General features: G+C 40.8%; 2 protein-coding genes across 2 annotated transcripts; one reads left to right on the plus strand and one right to left on the minus strand.

Moving 5' to 3' along the window:
• Nucleotides 1-2,141: 2,141 nt before the first annotated feature.
• On the plus strand, nucleotides 2,142-8,335 carry cmasa (cytidine monophosphate N-acetylneuraminic acid synthetase a). Its single transcript, XM_079184653.1, has 8 exons — nucleotides 2,142-2,456; nucleotides 3,237-3,379; nucleotides 3,538-3,693; nucleotides 5,929-6,065; nucleotides 6,315-6,409; nucleotides 6,792-6,963; nucleotides 7,046-7,211; nucleotides 7,611-8,335. Exons 1-8 carry the CDS (start codon nucleotides 2,233-2,235, stop codon nucleotides 7,823-7,825), a joined length of 1,308 nt encoding a protein of 435 aa, XP_079040779.1. The 5' UTR covers nucleotides 2,142-2,232; the 3' UTR covers nucleotides 7,826-8,335.
• Nucleotides 8,336-8,425: 90 nt separating this feature from the next.
• LOC306714468 (E3 ubiquitin-protein ligase TRIM21) lies at nucleotides 8,426-16,244 on the minus strand. The gene is made up of 15 exons (XM_079184506.1): nucleotides 16,155-16,244; nucleotides 14,107-14,248; nucleotides 13,656-13,899; nucleotides 12,721-12,923; nucleotides 12,460-12,564; nucleotides 11,736-11,831; nucleotides 11,228-11,461; nucleotides 11,003-11,150; nucleotides 10,762-10,809; nucleotides 10,533-10,559; nucleotides 10,383-10,447; nucleotides 10,146-10,256; nucleotides 9,479-9,597; nucleotides 8,867-8,963; nucleotides 8,426-8,773 (listed from the first exon to the last, which is right to left on the minus strand). Exons 2-15 carry the CDS (start codon nucleotides 14,245-14,247, stop codon nucleotides 8,621-8,623), a joined length of 1,791 nt encoding a protein of 596 aa, XP_079040632.1. The 5' UTR covers nucleotide 14,248; nucleotides 16,155-16,244; the 3' UTR covers nucleotides 8,426-8,620.
• Between the last annotated feature and the right edge of the window lie 1,002 nt (nucleotides 16,245-17,246).

A 17,246-nucleotide genomic window follows, 5' to 3' on the forward strand; every position in this document is an offset into this window, starting at 1 on the left:
GGGGCGCTACAGAGCTCTGTACGCCAGAACCACCAGACGGGAACAATTAATCAGACATACCGCACCTCCACTCGCACTATTACCACCATTTGCACTCATTTCCCAAATCCATTGTCATTGTTGTTGTTCTTTATGTTCATATACATTCTTCGATGTATATCTATATTGATATGGTGCAGAGCTAAATGTCACATGTTTAGTTTCTCTGTTCTACTTTGTTTTTTTTGTATTTTTCTTGTTTGTTGTATATTCCATGTATGTAAGTTGAGAGCAATGTGTACACCGGAGTCAGATTCCATGTAGACGTACGCATACATGGCCAATAAAGCTGATTCTGATATACAGAATAAACAGCTGGAAGTAGGACATGCATACTGTGTAAACACCACGGGTCAGACACAAAGAGCCCTGATCTGCGGTAGGTCAGGGCTCTTTGTGTCCATGTCTTAAAATTAATATTTGACTTTCGATCATCTTCAGTTTAATTTCCCTCTCACTCATTGCCTCTGTTAGTGGCACCGTATATAAGTTCAGCCTGCATACTTTATTTATAGGCTTGGTTCTCTCAGCAATGGGTGGGAGCACAGGTTAGGTATACCTTTGTTTGTGTGTGTGTGCGTGTGTGTGTTTGTTGTTGTGCATTTGGGTGAAATGTTACTGATGAATAGACAAGCTGAACTCAAGAAGCTCGAGGATTAAGCTGAAGAAAACGTCAGCCTGCTCTTGACAGCTTCAAGGAGGAGCTGTCAGTCCGGTACTGCGGAAAAGTTCCAGCTGTCAAACTCAGTGTTGTGACGCATTTCGAGATGTGACACATGTACTTATTGTGATACATAATGATCAGCAATAATACAAAAAGAAGCACATTTACACTGATGCTCCAGTTTTTACTCACAACACATACATAGTTTCGATCAGCAGGTTCAGCGACTTGTCTAAATCCGTTTAATCCTCTTTATTTGTATTCATCCATACACAGGTGGGAAAAGAGAGACTACTTACACCTGTGGGCTTATTGAAACATTCCATTACTGTGTGACTTCGCATCGTCTGTGACACACCCTCGTCTCCTTCAGTCAAAACAGGTTTTTCTATATGACTTTTAAAAAAACACCAGAACAAAGAAGAAGAAAAGTCTATTTATATACTTCTACACAATTCCAGTGTAGCTATTAATAGTAGTAGTAGTATTGTTATTTTAGTTATTATTATTATTTATATTATTGTATTATTAACAACAATACTTCCACAAATAATATTACTTGTGATATTATTGATATAGCACAATAACATAACTGAAGCATACATTAGTTAGCTAGTTGAATAATAATTAAATTATACGAAGCACAATAAACAACTGGATTGAATTATATTTATATTCATCGTGTTGGAAATTAAAGTTAAAAATTTAAAATAGAATGTTCTACAACAATACTAGCTGTTCGTAGATTGAATAGTGAGTATTAGTAAAAAATAATAATACAATCACAATGGCTTCTCTCCGGAGAAATAGGTGGCGGTAGTGAGCTCCTAAGTAGCAGCCACAATTAAAGAGCAGAAGAAGAAGAGCAGACTTTCAGCCCAATGCGTCTGTGGTTGTCGTAGTTACTACAGATGTTGAACGTATGGAAAGAACGCGTAGCTGTCCTCGTGAATGCCCAATTGTTTAGTTTTTTATTACAAGGGTAAAACATGTCTAATTATTCTACGGAGGCTTGTTTTAAGGTGTCCACTCAGTCGCATTTACAGTCTATTTCTAATAAAGTTTCTTCATCGGCCTTTTTAGGTTTTTAGAGAATGTTTGAGAACTATCAGACATTTTTTAAATAGAAACAATGCTCTTATTGTTTTTACCAAAAATTATACGAGTTTGCGTCATATGTTTTATTTATTTGTTTACGTTTAGTACACACGTAACCCATAAACAGGCTCCGAAGACGAGTATATATATTATTTAACTATATTAAATACATCAAAAGAAAATGTTTCGACATAGAAATTAAAAAGAAAAAGCAGTTGGGCATTCACGAGGACAGCTATGTGTTCTCTTGAAGGGGCCCTTGATGTACCGGGACACCGGAACTGCTTTTTCCGGTTTGCTTGGTCTACGTAACAGTCTATTACGTATACTGTCCCACAGAACCACCGTGTCAACCCAAGTGCTGCCGTCTTGTATTTACCGTCTATGAGTGGCGCTGCACGGACATCTTTTTTTAACGAAATTGAGTCGTTATGGCCTCCAGGAAAAGATGCCCAGCGGGTAAAAACGGCCAGCAGGACGGACCATTACACGAACGCAAGCACCCGAGAGGCGACGTTAAGCGACACGTAGCTGCCTTGGTTCTGGCGAGGGGAGGAAGCAAAGGGATCCACCTAAAAAACATCAAAATGTTAGCCGGGGTCCCGCTCCTCGGATGGGTGCTCAGGGCTGCTGTGGACTCCGACATGTTCGACAGGTAGATACAATTGTTGCAGGATATTATATTGACACAATATACGTTAAACACTGCACATGACTTACTTATACGCGCATTTATTTGTTCACATATGGCCCTGATTCACTTTGCATTCATTTAAGATTAATTAAGATTGTCCTTACTACACAAACTACTCCATATTTGTTCAGCTAATCTTGCTGGAGATCTGTTTACCATTTAAATAAGTCGTTATGTAACCTGAATGACAGGTAATCAGTCAGTCATTGTATTAGTTTTATTTAAAACATGTGGTCTGTACAGAGGAACAAGATGAAATATTATTAAAAACAACATTTTGGAATATAGTCATTAACAGGTGATTCATACTGAAATGATTAGTAAACTCAAAATGAATATCCAGCGATATTGATAATCGATTAATTGTCATTTATTAAGAGAAATATTGGCTATTTTTTACGTTTCTAATGGGAGGATTTTCTGCTTTTTTCTACATTATGTTATTGTGATTTTATTTTTTGTTATTTGGACAAAATAAGCTTTTTATTTCATGAGGATTTGAGGTTTATGACGGAGTAATTTTCACCTTTTTTGACATTTTATGAACCGAATGATTATTTGAGATAGATTCATGTTGTTGTAATGGCCTCATTAAAGGCGACCTATACTAAATGTGTTGCATCTTAAATTATAAACTTTACAAGAAAATAGTTTGAGTTAAACTCGCTGTTTTCCTTCACGATTTAAATGAATCACGTATGAAGAGATCGTTACAATGAAGGCACACTTTCATTTCCTCAGTGTCTGGGTTTCGACTGACCATGACGAGATCGAGAAGGTGGCAAAATCCTGGGGCGCCCAGGTGCACCGCAGGAGCCTTGAAGTCTCCAAAGACTCTTCCTCATCCCTGGAAACCATCCAAGAGTTTATCAGACTCAACCCAGGTATGTCCCCCAACACCAGGATGTGCGACCTGTTGTGTCACATCAGGCCCTGGTGGTGTAGTAATACCGCCACGACGTGTTTGATCAGCGACAAGGCCCCTCAGAGCGGACACAAAGCAACTGTGTGATTATAGCGCACGTGACTTTGTTTTTCACAGAGATCGATGTGGTGTGCAACATCCAGGCTACCTCCCCGTGTCTCCACCCGTTCCATTTGAAGGAGGCCCTGGAGATGATCACGCAGCAGGGCTTTGATTCCGTCTTCTCCATGGTCAGGAGACACCAGTTCCGCTGGCAGGAGGTCAAGAAAGGATGTAAGCCAACAAATAGTTCCGCATTTCTTTAACAGCACAACACTTCATCTGCAAACTCACTTTACCTCTTTTTTAAAAATTGTTTTTTGCAGTTAGATGATATAGATTAGATCACATATCTAATATTATTTAGTTTTGCAGCAGTAAAAAGCTATTTTGTCTCTGGTTATTCTGTAATTTAACTGATCGTTCTGGACGGCATTTTGACCATTGGGAAGGGTACGGTCTGTAATAGAGGCAAAGATGCTGTGTAATCGCAAGGATATACATTTTTCTGATGTCCGTCGCGAATAAACATATTGAGTTTGGCTTAAAACAGTAGTTAATTGTAGCGGTTTGGGTGACAAATGACCCACATACTCACTCTGGACGGGTATAGGTGACTAACCTGCCGATACACTGTCCGTCAAAGATTCACAGATCGAGTGGCTGCGTTTTGTATTTTAATTTGCAGGAAGAACAAACAAATACTTGTGGTGGATACCACGCAACCAAAACGTCCCAAAGAGTTTTACAACAGCGTAGAAAGGTGTAACAGACCAAAAATAGTGTACAAACATAACACAGGCTATACCTGGTTCCTAGAATGGGATTAAAACAGGCGGCAACCTCCAGTTTTAAAAAGTGAAGCCAATGCGTAAGTGTCTTAAACTTGCATTCTCTCTAATGTCCACCAGGGGGCGACTCCTCTGGTTGTATAGAAGTCTATGAGAAAATGACTCTACTTCTCTCTTGATTTATTACCTCAGTAAACATTGTAAACATGAGTTTATGGTCTCAATCTATAGTTTCAAGTCTTCTTCAATACAGCATGATGTTCATTTCGTAAATGATGGTCCATTTAGAGTCAAACAGACCATAAAGCAGGGCATGCTTTAGGGCGGGGCTACACAGTGATTGACAGGTCGCTACCAGAGCTGTATCTCTAAGTCACTCCTCTGCCGTCCAAATATGGTCACTTACGTTCATTGGTTGCAAAAAAGCCAAGATGGCGACGGCCAAAAACACAGAACTCACAGTCCACAAACCAACCGTTCGGAGTCAAAGTGTGTTCTTTCTTTCTTTCTTTCTTCACAGTGACAGCGTTTTGGAAAGCAGCACCTCCACAAACATTATTGTCATTGTGGTTGAAAGGAGTTTTATGTCACAGAGCAACCTGTTGCCCCACGCCCTGTCATTCATATGTGGCATGTCTCCAACTTGTTATTCAAGTTTTGCTTGTTAGATTCACCGTCATGATACTTCTAAAAGAAAATTGTAGACACCAGGCGTATTTACAAGATTAGATCATCCTTCCTTTGTCCCACAGCGGGGATGTTTGCAGGATTACATCAGCAAAGTGGGCGGTGCACCAAGAGTAGAAAATAAAGCAAAAAAACAAAAGTACAATAAATACTCAAACAGTAAAGGTATAATAAATAAGTAGACCGTTTTTAAAAAAAGAGCTTCAAATACAATATAGTCAGCTTGAGTGGTTGAATACACACAAAAAGGTAACTCCTAACCAGTAAAACCCATTGTTGGGACTTCACCATGTGGTTGAAACCAGACATTACTCAACACTAAGGTCTCATTGGACGAGGGCCACAAACTGAGACTGAGTCACTGAGACTATAAAAATCTGCCTTATTTTCAGCTCTGTGCCGTCCCATGCGAATGTTGTTGCTATTAAGAAAACCTCGGAATAGTTCTACATTCGCTGGACGAACAATAGACTGTTTTGGACCCCGAAAGAGAAGCGGACAGCTTTAACCGTCAGAGGCAAATGTCGACTTTATATATAGTATATATAACTATATATACTATAATAACTACTATATATGTATAGTAGTTATTATTTGACTTGATCAATATAATTGAGCAGCTTTCTGTGGTTACTTTGTGCATGTGTATTGTGATTATAGCTGGATATCGTGGCCTGTGCTCGAATTCAAACCTTCACTGTTCACACTCTAAACGTGGAATAGTACTTTGACTATTGACATTGTGAGTGAATTCTAATTATGAGACTCAATTCATAGTTTGTTTATTGGTCCCTGATTATTATTAATATTTGTATATATATTTAAGTAAATGTTGGATTACAATTTTTGCCGCTGTCATTGTATTTATGTTAATATCCATCTACACATTTGGGATAATTTGTACAGAAAACTATTCTACGAGTTCTCACATTAACATCCCTATGTATTGTCAAACAGACCTTTTTTAGCCCTTACCCTGCCTTCCTTCTAGCTGGGGAGGTTACGAAGCCAATCAATCTGGACCCGGCCAACCGTCCACGCCGTCAGGACTGGGATGGAGAGCTGTGTGAGAACGGCTCGTTTTACTTCACCACTAAAGACTCCTTAGTGAACGAGGGACTTCTGCAGGTAGCTGACGTGTGACCGATGTTGACTAGGATTTAATACCAGTAATATACGTCCAAGCTATTTCCCGACTATGACTTGCTTCAACGAATTCTGTTTTGATTATAAAATGAAAAATGTTCAAATATCTCTTCCGTGAGGCTGTGCGAAAAAGCTGCAACTTACCTTCTTCCACAATTTGATTTAATACAACTTTGTTGTGTTTTTGCTTCAACGGTTTTATGTTGTATTTCTCTGCTTCGGTCTCTCCAGGGCGGTAAGGTAGCGTACTACGAGATGCTGCCAGAGTTCAGCGTGGACATCGATGTGGACATCGACTGGCCTGTGGCAGAGCAGAGGGTTCTCCGGTGAGGGTTGGTAGATCGGACGATGATATTGTCCGTCATTGTTTGCGGTGTTCTTTGTGGATTTTACTTTGCTAATTTAATGGTCTGCCTCTTTGAGAATTCAACTTGCTAAATAACTACCCTCTTAAGTGCAATTCACAAATAGAAACTATCAAAATAAACGTTGCACACACAGCATCTTTACTGCACAGAAAAGGATTAGTGGTGGAGGGAGGATCAGGAAAAGGGGACGGATATTGTAATTTCACACCCCAGTTATCTTCATACAGTCATACATAGATTTTACAAGGTATACTTGCTATCTCGTCTTTCAGCGAAAAGTCAGACCTGAGTTGATCATTTCTTTTCCCGCTCTTTATCCAATCCGTGCTTCTTTCCTCAGGTATGGCTACTTCGGTCGGGCCACGCCAGAGGTGGTTCGTCTGATGTTCTGCAATATTTCTGGATGCTTAACGGAAGGAAGGATCGTATTGTACAAGTCCGGAGAGGAGATGGTGTCTGTTAATACCAGAGACACCACGGGCATCCGCATGCTGCAGAAAGAAGCAATGGAGGTTGGAACTAGTCTCTAGAAAGCACCAGTGAGTTGGCTCATGTCATGTGCCCACACACTACCTTCTGTCTTGGCTCCTTCAGGTTGTGCTGTTGATGTCCAAGCTGGACTCCGTGACCCAGTCGTTGGCTGACAAACTAGCCGAGAGGACGGGCTGCAAGGTCATCTCGGTGGGAGAGGAGCCCCTGAATGACCTGAGGCCGATGGTGGAGCAGAGGAAGCTGGGCTGGAAGGATGTGGCGTACATGGGTAAAGCCTTTTTAAGTGTTTTTAAGAATGTAGTGTCGGGGTAATATTCTGAGAAAAAAACGTCCTCTCGCTCAGAGGTCATCCATACTATAATGACACTACTTTTGGAGCAACGAAATGCAGACGTCTGGAGTTACCACTCAAATTTTGTTTTCATGTAAATTTGCCACTTTAATCTGACTTCATAATGTTGTATATTTGTAACTTTATAATCTCACAAATTGTCAAGTTTTACGGTAAATTTGTGACTTTATAATCTTCCGAATTAGCATGCTTTTTTCTTGTACATTTACCACTTTAATCTCAGATAATATCCAAATTTATCGTCATATCTTTACTACTAATTAATAATCGGTCGTTATATTCACTTGTTTATTTCTGCGTCTTGCCTCCTCTCAGGTAGCGACACACAGGATATCAGCTGTCTGAACCTGGCGGGTTTAAGTGCAGTGCCTGGAGACGCTCCGGCGGTCGTCATCAATGCTGCACAGTACACCTGCCACAGTGCCGGGGGAATGGGAGCCGTGAGGGAGTTTGCTGAGCACATTCTCCTGCAAAAAGAAAAAGCAAAGTCGCAGATGGAGCAGCACCGCATCGACCGCAAGAACTTTTAATTCTGAATGTGAATCGATGGAAAAGGCCTCAGGGTGTAGTTCAGGTACAAACAACTCATCGAGTCTCTCTTCTCTGCTACAAAAAGTGAGATTATTATGCATGCTCTTCAGGAGTTTTACGAAAATGAAGGATTTTTGGTCATACTGGGAATATTACGACAGAATCTGAAGTTATTCAAACCTTTTACAGATTGTACCTGGAACTTGAGTTCTTACAGGTACAATCTTTTTTCGTTGTAATTCTACCAAATTAGTTCCCCACAATATTAAGATATGACGTTATGAAACTATATTATTATAAAGGTGTTATTAGAGATACAGTTATGAAGTTCAATGTTCTCGTTTTCTGTGCTCTTTCTATATGTTGACATTAAATCTTGGCCTCGTCATGCTGTACGTACCCCTTTGTCTATTTGTTTCTCACGGGTGACTATTACTGTAACTGGGTGTGCAATTGTTTTTCATGATCTGCTTATTTTTGGATGAATTAAAGAACAGTTTAAGCTTTAATATGTCTTCAAATAGTCAGAAAATGTCCGTCACAGTTTCCTCTGAAGCTCAATATGGAAATAATGAACACAGTCACTGCAAGAATAATACCATTGTTTTTAATACACGATAAGCAAAACAATTCAAATACAAACGTCTCACCTGTATTTATAAACTATTCACAGTCGGACAACAAGAGAACGTTTTAAGAGTATTTATATCCCAAAAGATGTGAACAGTTTTGCAGTGCAACTAGGAGCAAAAAAAAAAAGAAGAAGAAACGCAGAACTTCCAGGTGTTGTTCTGTCACTCTGTCCAGTTTACCGGAGTGATAATTAGCGGCCCGTCGTTCTTCCCCGATTTATTAGTACAGGGGCTGAAGAACGGGAAGATGCATTCACTGAAAGTGTCATTGAAAGTGTAGATGTGAATTTTAGCGTCGACATTGTAGAAAGACACCTGCAGAGCCAAGAGGACAAACAGTATTAAAACAACTAAACAGAAGGCAGAAGACAAAATAAGTCAATGTTAAATGTGTTTGTCAGACTGCACCTGTCCTTTCTCAAAGTCCACAAATATCCCAATCCTTTGTGGTCGGAGCTTCAGATGGACGTCTGTGGAGGGTTCACTGCGAAAGGCGTACTTTTTCCTGAGGATAGTTGATTACCAGAGAAGCAAAGACGAGGAAAAAGACAATTAAATGAAAGGAAAAGCAGGAGAATTATTAGTATTAAAACCATTTTCTCTAACATACTGCCTTATTTTTCACCACACGTATGTTTCAGTATAATATCTATCCATCTATCTTTCTACAATATTCTAATGGATTTTATTCCAAGATGTATTTATGTTTAATTAAGATAAACTGACTCCAAGGATGCTGGGAAGATTCAAGCTGCTTTAGTTAACCTTTTGGCCACTTGAGGGCAGCAGAACAAACCGTAAACTCCACAGTGACACAGACCATAGGTTGTATACAAGAAGAGGACCTCGTCACTGTGAAGTCACCTGCTGGTGTTTTGGACTGCGGGTTCTCACTTCTATACAACTGAACTTCTTTTTTTCAACCAGAGGAGTCGCCCCCTGTCTGCCATTAGAGAGAATGCAGGTTTATCGCACTTCCAACACTGGCTTCACTTTTCACTGGTCATTGACAAAACTCACCTGTCTCTCAGACTGAGGAACCAGTATCCATTGCTCGGGGTAACTTCAATCTTCCCCTTCCTGTTGATTGATTGTCTGGCTACTCCAAGATCCCAGTCCGTCTTCCCGCCCACCTCCACCTGATCACAGGAAGTAGGACATTAATAAGCAACCAAACACTGAAACATACAAAAGGCTGGAAGGACATGGGTGTAAATATTTGCAAAATTACTATTTCAAATTATTATTTTGTGATCACAACATACAAATTACTTCTATAACAACATCACAGCTGTCCGACATTGTGTTCGCTTGACAAAACAGCTTTTTCCTAACATTTTTTGACGGATGGCGACGTAAGAATCTGAGAGAATACTGTAACTGTTATGTCAACATGGCAAGAAAATACTCTTGTTGTGTGAAGATCAAGACAAAACAATTCATGATCTGTCCTCTTTCAGACTAGTGGAAAGAAAACATCCAAAATACACATTTAACACCTGTAGATTTCTCCTAAATTCACCAAAAGTTAGCTTTAGAAAACACCTCGTTTACATATTTAAACAAAAGAAATTCACCTGCAGTGTCTCCCCTTAAATCCATATCATCTCTGTATATTTCAGTATATTTCTCTAGAAAACTACCAGCCACATGGGGAGGCTTTCTGTGCCCAATAATGCTCTCTCACCTCCCAGTAGTGTCTCCCAGAGGAGATCGCCTCCCTCCCTATGACACAGACGACTCTGTCAAACCTCTCTGGGTTGTCTGGAAGCGTCTGGTGTCGATCTCCACACCTCACCTGCAGAAACACAGAAAGTTTATCAATGCCCAACTTCATAGGCACGACAGAATTACTGGTACAGAAGACGCATCATCTCTAGATCGTTCATCAACTTATGATTTAACTATTCAACAGGCGTCTCACACTCTTCAAGTCCTCCGACAGAATCAGTCTGGGATGAGCAGTGTTGCCGTCCAGCGTCACGTCCACTGTGTGGAAGGAAGAAGAAAACGGTGAATAAATCTCATTTATGTAATCATGTCTGCAAGATGTGTCCACAATGCTGCTTTGTACCTGCATACTCCTCAACCCTCCTCATCCCTGCAGAAAAACAGGACAAAATGTTGTTAAAATAAATGTACAATGCGCTGTATAGGATTTATATTATTAGCCTGTTTAAGGTGGACAATACTGTGTGTGTTTAACTTCTTAAGGTAGGATGGACAGAGTCACGCAGTGGTTTATGTACTGTATACGCCTTTATGTTGAACCTATTTAAGGTGGAGCGGGAGTGGACACTCACTGGGCTGATATCGGGCCGGACTGGACGCCAGTACTGAGGCCGGAAAACCTGGAGAGGAACAATTACGGAGCTGAACTTACTGAACTGCACCACCATCAGAGAGCAGTATTTCACTTTCTTTTGACTCTGTACCAGCTTTTCAATGTTTCAACAGAATCAATGCTTTAGAGTAAAACCTGACTGTCTTCATTGTTTTTTGTTATCTTTGGAATCAAGCCTTTGTGTTTTGCATTCATCCCACCTGTCTCTGCGATTATCAACAGCTCTTCCTGGAACCTCTCCACCACAGCTGCCAGCGACCTGTAGATGGTCCCTGTTCCCAGGTCAGAGTTCAACGACACCCCAGACCAGTCTTTGGCAGGCGGAGGACTGGAGAGGATGGGGAATGTCTGGAACAACAAAAAGGATTTCAAATAACCCACAGGTTTGCTATAAGTCCGTATATCCTCATTAGATCCTCGCCAACCTTGACACAGTGCATGTAGTCGTCTGATTGGGCGAGCTCGACGAGGGCGCTTTCCCTCCGCCGCAGTTCTTCAACCTCCAGCTCCAGCTGTCGTATCATGGCGTCGGACTGGTGCGTGGCCGCCCTCCGGCTCATCTCCATCACCTCCATCAGCTCCGCCTGGGAGCGCTCGATGGCCGACACCAGCTCGGAAAACAGGCAAACGCTGCCCGCCGTCTGTCGCTCCACCGCCAACTGAGGAGAAAATGAGTCTGTGATTTAAACACCTTTGTTAGACTTCAAGGTAAAACCATGAAAAGTTAGAAATACACCTAAATCTTTACATAAATACAGAAAAAGTAAGGATGAAACCCTGAAACGTTGGGGGGGGGGGGGGGGGGGGAACCAAACTTTAGCAAAAAAACAAGTCGTTGGTGACGCTGTGTTTAAAAGCTGATAAAGGGATGACAGGAGGATTTACAGGTTTTGCCACACAGCTTGGGTATTTACAGGAATGTGTTTGTTTCACCTCCAGCTCACTCGCTGACAGTTTGATCTCCTCGATCTTCCTGATTCTCCGTCTGATCATCCCCTGCACCTCCTGCTCCGACGCACTCAGCTGGTCCTGCACACACACAGAAAATACATTTTGCAAGCTAAGTTTAATAAAAACAGGTACGTGATGTGATGTGGATTCACTTTTAGTAACTGCACAGTATAAACAGACATCTGGGATTTGATTACAGTTCTGAATTGATGCTCTAGTATTAGCTTAGCTAAAGAGCTTGGCGCTTAAAACAACAAGCCCAATTGTGGCGCTATTCTCTGTTCTTGTGGCTTGAATCACGATTTGAGGAAGTCAAATTTCCAAAAATTCTGACTGGCTGACACTTTAGTAAACATTCAGTCAAAGACTTCACAGTGGGTCTTATTAAATTAGGAAAAAAACGTCTTGATGATGTTTAACAAGTTCAGAACTATACACAATACTGTCCCAACCGCCCTGCTTTGCTAACTGCCAATAGAAATCCAGACAGCTAACAATAGTGCCAACTGATAGGCCAGACAATAAGCTTTCCAACAATGTGTTTTTGTATGTGGCATAACAGAGTATGGCAGAAGAAAACCTGCTTTGTAACAGCTTGTGCTTTGTTGTTGTTAGCCATTGTTCTCCGCTTAAAATATCAAGACACTAAAGAGGTAAACTCCCAAGTCTGTGTTATTCACTTCAAACGTCATTCTGGTTTTCCCACCTTGGTTTCCATCCACTCGGCTTCCAGAGTCACAGTGTCGTGATCGTGATGGTCCTCGGTCTCACATTGAGGACAGATACATACTCGATCAGTCCTACAGTACGTCTGAAATCAGTGAGAGAGTGTTGCAACATCAAACCTTAAATCTGTCATGAAAATACGAACCGCTGCATGTTTTCGACCACTCTTCTTGTTCCTCAATAAGCACAATTTCTTTGAAAGCCTGAAAATCAATGACTGGTGGTTTATAATGTACTGTACCACTATTCCTCTGTGGTGGATCTCACAGACAGGGAGCCTCGAGGTTGTTGCAGCCCCACTCATGGTGAACCTTCTCCGGCCTTTGGTGCAAGGGGGCAGCGGAGGAGGAGGTCCGGAGGCGTTCGACAGGGCGGCGATCGGACTGTCGTTTGGTACCGAAGAAGCCAGTGAGGTCGTGCATGGCGTCGTCAGGATGGACTCACCTTCCATGGTAGAAGATACAGGAATTAATTAGCAGGAAGGTTACAGAAAGGTGGGGCAGGATAAAAGGTGCAATTAACCCTTGGCTAAGCCCCGCCCCCCCCGCGGCAACTCCCTCAAGCTGTCAGAGCTACGTTACCATGGAGCACACACTGTCGCTAACTGCACTTCTTGAAAGAACGTTACAACTGCATTTCGTTGTGCATCCATGTGTTGCATAAAGACAATAAAGCCGGGTAGGTATTATTCACTGTTACAGTCATTAAAAAGCAAAAGCAGCATGTCTATACATTTTAGTATACCTTCAGTAGCCAGCGTAGCATAGAAATGCTAATGCTAGTCAATGATGTGCTAACATACTCTGCTAATGTTAGCTCCACAGGACGTTACGTAGAAACGTAACATTTTAGAAACGTACATTTCCTTCCAACCTTCCCTCTACTTTTCTAAGAATCTTAACCTTCATATTCTTTCGGAAATATTGGAAGTGCAATTTGACACAATGGTCATTTTACAAGACAAAATAACCATCTGTTCAAAGAGGAGAACATGAAGGTAGCCTCGCTTCACGTCAAATGCCTGATTCTTCATCATCTAGTTGGATACATCAGAGCTGTTTGTTTAACGTCACTGTGTGTATATATCTTAAAAGATATATTGACTGGACATGATGTAGTTTCTATCTAAAATGAACTAAAACCCTTGTATTCTAACACCTAATTCACCTGTCTTACCTTGGGTCTCACAGGGCATCGTCGGTGATAGCTGTAGCGGAGGTCGAGGCAGCTTCTTCTTCAATTCATCAATTAAATCAACTGGTATGCCTCCTTCTCTTCCTCCTCCCCCTCTTCCCCCTCTCTTCTCGTTCCCCCCTGCTGTCATGGATCTGAACTGATCGGTAATCTCTCGCAGCGTCCTGTTGATCTGGAGCTCTGGTCGCTTCTGGAAGGTCTTCTTACACAGAGGACACTGGCAAACCTGGGAGAGGATGGATGGATGGATGAGAGGAGACGAAAAAGAAGAAGAAGGTACAAACTCAGAAGGAGGAATGAAGGTAAGGAAAACAATGGGTTGGGAAGGAAAGGCGACAGGAGGGAAAGACAGAAGGACAGAGAACTGGAAGATAAATAAATATAACCGTGATACATATCTGAAATGACTTCCATGCGTCACACACTCACGGACCTTAGATCCGTCCCAGTATCTGCTGATGCAGGCCATGCAGAAGCTGTGTCCGCACGGCGTGGACGAAGGGTTGGTGAACACATCGAGGCAGATTGAGCACAGGAACTGCTCGTCTGACAGAAAGCTTCCACATAAGGACATCCTGCGGACAGCGAGAGAGTCATATACAGTTGAATCAATACAGACCAGTCAGACATAAGTCAGAACAAAAGCAAGTTGGGTTTTCAGAAAGGCCCTTTGAAGAAACAATCTTTGATAGAGTTTTAAACATTACTCTGATATTGCTTCCCCATTTAGTTGTTCTCAATTGTTCTTGTTAGTGTCATCCCCTGCTGTTGGCCTTAAGAGGCTGAAGACTAAGTTCCTCGGCACATTAACCTCCGGACGAACGTCACACTTTTTGCCACACTACTGGTAAGGCTTTAAATACAGACAATTTGTGTCCTGTTTGTCCAACAGTTTAGGTAACGTGACAGCTGTTTGATCCTTTAGGTGGAAACGGTTACATAATTTGGAACAAGCAATGCAATCAAAGCAATGTTAAAATGTAGAGAAATGTGTGTGTTTTACATTAAAAGGAAGGCAGAGGGAAAGCTTCAATTCTGAGAGATAAATGGAGACATTATGTAACAGAAACACAAATCACCTGTCGTCATAAATCAGATTAGGACGGTCAAAAGACTTTAGGAATGAAGTGGGGCAAGATTCTGTCCTGTTTCTTCATATTCAGTACATAAAAACACTCACATACTCGTTTTAACGACACTTTTCTTTTGTAATGGAAGCACTTTATTTTAAGATTAATCATATGAGGCGACACATTTTAAACACCTATGTTGGAGTAATAATTAATTGTAAAAGCAGACAAAAAATATGCTGAGTTGTTGTATCTATCTGGTTTAAACCCGCTGGATCATTTTGTTGGATTATTTCCACGGTGCTGAGTAGTTGTTGTGCGGCCCAGATGCTCGGTTAGTGGCTGGGTCTCCACGCTAGTTTGGCATATGTCGGGGAGCATTACACCCCGTACGGCTTTCCGTTAAATAGTTAGCTAACAAACAGCTTACGTTAGCGGTTAGCCCTCAGTCGAAAACGTAACAGCAAAAGTCAATACAATATTGCAGATATGTACGATTATAATTTAAACGAACAAAAGCAGGCTGCATTCACAAAGATGGAACAATCCATAAGCAATAGCTGTGATTAAATAACCATAAAAGTGTGTTCTAACTTTGTCAAAATGTCGGTCTTAGATTAACATGACAGACTTTAACACAAACCGGCCTCAAACATGACTTCTGCAGTACTTAAAAACTTTTCCTCCTGATAGAGGAAAACCACATGGAACTTTCCCAAACCACCTTGCCTCTAAGTCCTTCTGTAATTTCGCAACTTGTAGCTTTGCGCTTCATTACCTTTAATAAGGAAGTTGGTTTGCAGCCAACACATCACAAAGAAAAGGTAACAAGCAATTAAAAGACTACATCACACAAAACAGCAACAATTACAGCCAAGATGTTATTCAATTCAAGAACAAATTATTTGACTGAAGTACACATGTAAACACAGTATGTTATTACAGACTCTTACTTTGAACAGTGTTCTAAAAACAACACTTTCTCTCACTGTTTAATCTCTTAAACTCTTGATTTTATGTTTTCCCACCTTTCTCCAAAAGATTTTTTTTCCCAATTCTCTTAAAGTATCTTCGTAAATTCTGGTTTCTCAGCTAGAATAAAAAATTAAATTCAATGGGTTTAAACCAAACAATCAGTCAATCCATTAGAATCTAAATTAATCAAGCACAAACTGCTTTTCTCTGTTTTATTTAAGGGTAAATGCAATGTGGCAGTAGGTCACACAAAACAAAACATTAAAATGACTTTTGTTGCAGCCCCACTTTAGTTAACAACACAAATTGCATGACTTTTGACATTAAAGACCCAGAGTGCTGGAAGAGATCAGATCGGTTTTCCGTCCCTTGTGAATAAACGCTGTTTCTTGAGCTATAAGCATTAAACGTGAAATCAAAGAATAAAGGTTGATACCTTTCCTGTTGGTCGGTCTGATTTCAAAATAGATCCAAAACACTCCAGAAATGTATGAACTCTTTCCTGGCTGTTGTGTCTTGATCGCTCACAGTGTCACTTACAAAGTGCGTTTCCTTGTCATGCTGTGACACATAAAAAGGTGTGTGTGTGAGTGTGTGTGTGTGTGTGTGTGTGTGAGGGAAAGGAAAATCACACCACACCCATTCACCTGTCTATGTTTGGCAGGTAAATGTGGCAGGACTGGTTAAGGTAGTCTGCCCTCAACCACATTTCCTTTATTTGTTTGTCTTTAAAACTACTTTCTTTAGCAATGAAAACAATTCCACCTACACCTACTTGTACATAAAAAAAAATGTTGAGACTTGATATGAGGAATGAAATGTTCTATATCGCAATTTCTGCATTATTTTTCTATTCACAAAACACTGCATTAAAGGTGATCTAATTAGTATTTTCATATTTTCAACTCTGCATCGTCTCTCAGCTCTACAAGGCTTTTCAGCATCTTTCAGCTCATTGTTTTGGTTTTACGGGCCACAACTTTACTCACGGTCTTGTGTGTGCTTTTCTGTGAAGTCGTTTGTTTGCTTTCGCCATGTATACGTGTGTTTTGACCAGTCAGGCATCTCACATTCCTTCATTCCTTTCAGCAAATGATGCGCTCTCTCCAAAGTGAGATAAGCTCAATTCTCAGACAGCTTGTACCCAAAGAGGATGCTGTTTTTTTTTTTTTTTTTACAAAAACATTCTAAGTCATGCAAATGTTTCAGCTTCTAAGTAATCACAACATCTGGCACATGCAAACAGCTTTGACAAAGTTGTATTGTTGACAAAATTGCCCTTGCAGGAAAAGTAGTGACAAAGGTCAGCGTTGACACTGCCATGCAGTCTCAATGATTTATGTAGCATTTGAGGTAGCATCATTTTCTCAGCCCGCAAATAAACTCTTAATCACGTAATTTTAAATCAATAAATCTCAAAAATAGTTTTAATAAAAGTTTTTGTTAAATACGTGACAAAGATACTTATTTTAACCCAGACCAAAATCTTCTCCTAAACCTAACCAAGAAGTTGTGTTGCCTAAACCTA

The sequence above is a fragment of the Pholis gunnellus genome, assembly GCF_910591455.1.
Source record: "Pholis gunnellus genome assembly, chromosome: 23".
Lineage (NCBI taxonomy): Eukaryota > Metazoa > Chordata > Actinopteri > Perciformes > Pholidae > Pholis > Pholis gunnellus.

Excerpts from the sequence above, each read along its gene's own strand:
- cmasa (XM_079184653.1), top strand. The coding sequence starts at position 2,233 with ATGGCCTCCAGGAAAAGATGCCCAGCGGGTAAAAACGGCCAGCAGGAC. Across the intron at positions 6,066-6,314 it reads TGAACGAGGGACTTCTGCAG|GGCGGTAAGGTAGCGTACTA; the intron begins GTAGCTGACGTG and ends CGGTCTCTCCAG. Across the intron at positions 6,964-7,045 it reads TGCAGAAAGAAGCAATGGAG|GTTGTGCTGTTGATGTCCAA; the intron begins GTTGGAACTAGT and ends TGGCTCCTTCAG.
- LOC306714468 (XM_079184506.1), bottom strand. The coding sequence starts at position 14,247 with ATGTCCTTATGTGGAAGCTTTCTGTCAGACGAGCAGTTCCTGTGCTCA. Across the intron at positions 10,810-11,002 it reads GTTGATAATCGCAGAGACAG|GTTTTCCGGCCTCAGTACTG; the intron begins GTGGGATGAATG and ends GTTCCTCTCCAG. Across the intron at positions 8,774-8,866 it reads TGGACTTTGAGAAAGGACAG|GTGTCTTTCTACAATGTCGA; the intron begins GTGCAGTCTGAC and ends TTGGCTCTGCAG.